Raw genomic sequence first — 1,300 nt, forward strand, 5'->3', positions numbered from 1 at the left:
ACCTGCGCATCAGAGGGCATACCGGTCCCGGAAAGTCCCCCACCCCAAGAGGCGATACTAACCTGGTGATAATGTAAGGACCAAAACAGATCACGAACGACCCTATAAAAATACTGATTTTCTTGGTAGCCCGCTGCCTCCTCCGTTTCTGCTCATTAAGACAGCGCTGCTTCACACTGCAAAGGGAAAAGAGCAGTCGGTGGGTTAAGGCAAGAAGCAAGGAGGCGAGATGTGAGCCCAGGGGAGAAGGGAAGGACTCGCTCCCGGCCCGAGAGCCCCTGCCCCGGGGGAGGGGAGGGCAGCCCCGGCCCCGCCGAGCCTGGGGACGATCGCACTCACCAAAGCAGCGGCTCCCTGTTAAAGGGAGCTCGGGCAAGTGGGAGCACCCGGCGAGTGGGACTAGCATTTAAACAATGCAGGCTACAAATGCAGAAGCCACCGTCTTCTGGCACTATAAGCAGCGTCTGAAACTAGAGGCAGAAGCGTTCGCCATGTGGCCGGGGCAGGCAGGAGCGCAGGAAAGGGTGCTGGGGAGGCAGGACATCCTCTCCGCCCGCGGTACCTACCGCAAGTGCCCCGGGGCTGTGAATACGAACACGCACGCATTACCTGGGGTGGATATCCACCAGCAAAACCAGAGTCTGCATGGTAATAATGTCTATCCGCTTGCAGTGGAACCGGGCAACTTTCAACACCTTTAAATAGGTGAAACACAAGATCACCAGCGACAGCATGAAACTGGTGGAGTGAAAGACGATGGTGAACACTGTAAACCTTCTCCGCTCCGTCTCTTCCTTCAGGTGCAAGGTGCAAGAGGCATAAACGCTGCTGTAATCTACCCACGAGTAAAACAAGGATACCAAGGGGAACGTGAGGGAGTGGAGCCACGAGTAGCCCATCAGTATCACAGCGTCCTTATACCGCATCTTGCTGGTGTAGCTTAAGGGGAACACCACGGCAATCCATTTGTCGATGCTGAGCGCTGCCATGCTCAGCATCGTGTTGGAAGTCAGGAAAGTTTCCAGGAAACCCACCGCTTTGCAGACGCAGTCCCCGAGGGGCTGCTGGTTCCTCAGGATCCCGAGCAGGGTAAAAGGCATGTTCAGGACGGTGAGGAGCAGGTTGCAAAAGGATAAGTTCACCAGGAAAACGCCGGCGACCTGCTTGCGGATCTCCGTACTGTAGACGAAGCATAGCAGCACCAGGAGGTTGGAGAGCAGAGAGACGACCAGCACCAGCACGAGGAGCAACGCCAGCAGCACGCCTGCCAAGTCCATCTCTCAGCGGGTCGCCTGGAGCG

The 1,300-nt window shown here is 56.8% G+C and overlaps 1 protein-coding gene across 1 annotated transcript in view; it reads right to left on the reverse strand.

Moving 5' to 3' along the window:
• Nucleotides 1-1,277, reverse strand: part of GPR78 (G protein-coupled receptor 78) — a 5,454-nt gene extending 4,177 nt beyond the window's left edge. Inside the window, exons 1-2 of the mRNA XM_009328821.1 lie at nucleotides 610-1,277; nucleotides 63-176 (exon numbers count right to left, since the gene is read on the reverse strand). Of these exons, the coding sequence (XP_009327096.1) occupies nucleotides 63-176; nucleotides 610-1,277 (782 nt within the window). The remainder of the gene's footprint in view (nucleotides 1-62; nucleotides 177-609) is intronic.
• Between the last annotated feature and the right edge of the window lie 23 nt (nucleotides 1,278-1,300).

Source organism: Pygoscelis adeliae, unplaced genomic scaffold (genome assembly GCF_000699105.1).
Source record: "Pygoscelis adeliae isolate BGI_AS28 unplaced genomic scaffold, ASM69910v1 Scaffold66, whole genome shotgun sequence".
Classification (NCBI taxonomy): Eukaryota; Metazoa; Chordata; class Aves; order Sphenisciformes; family Spheniscidae; genus Pygoscelis; species Pygoscelis adeliae.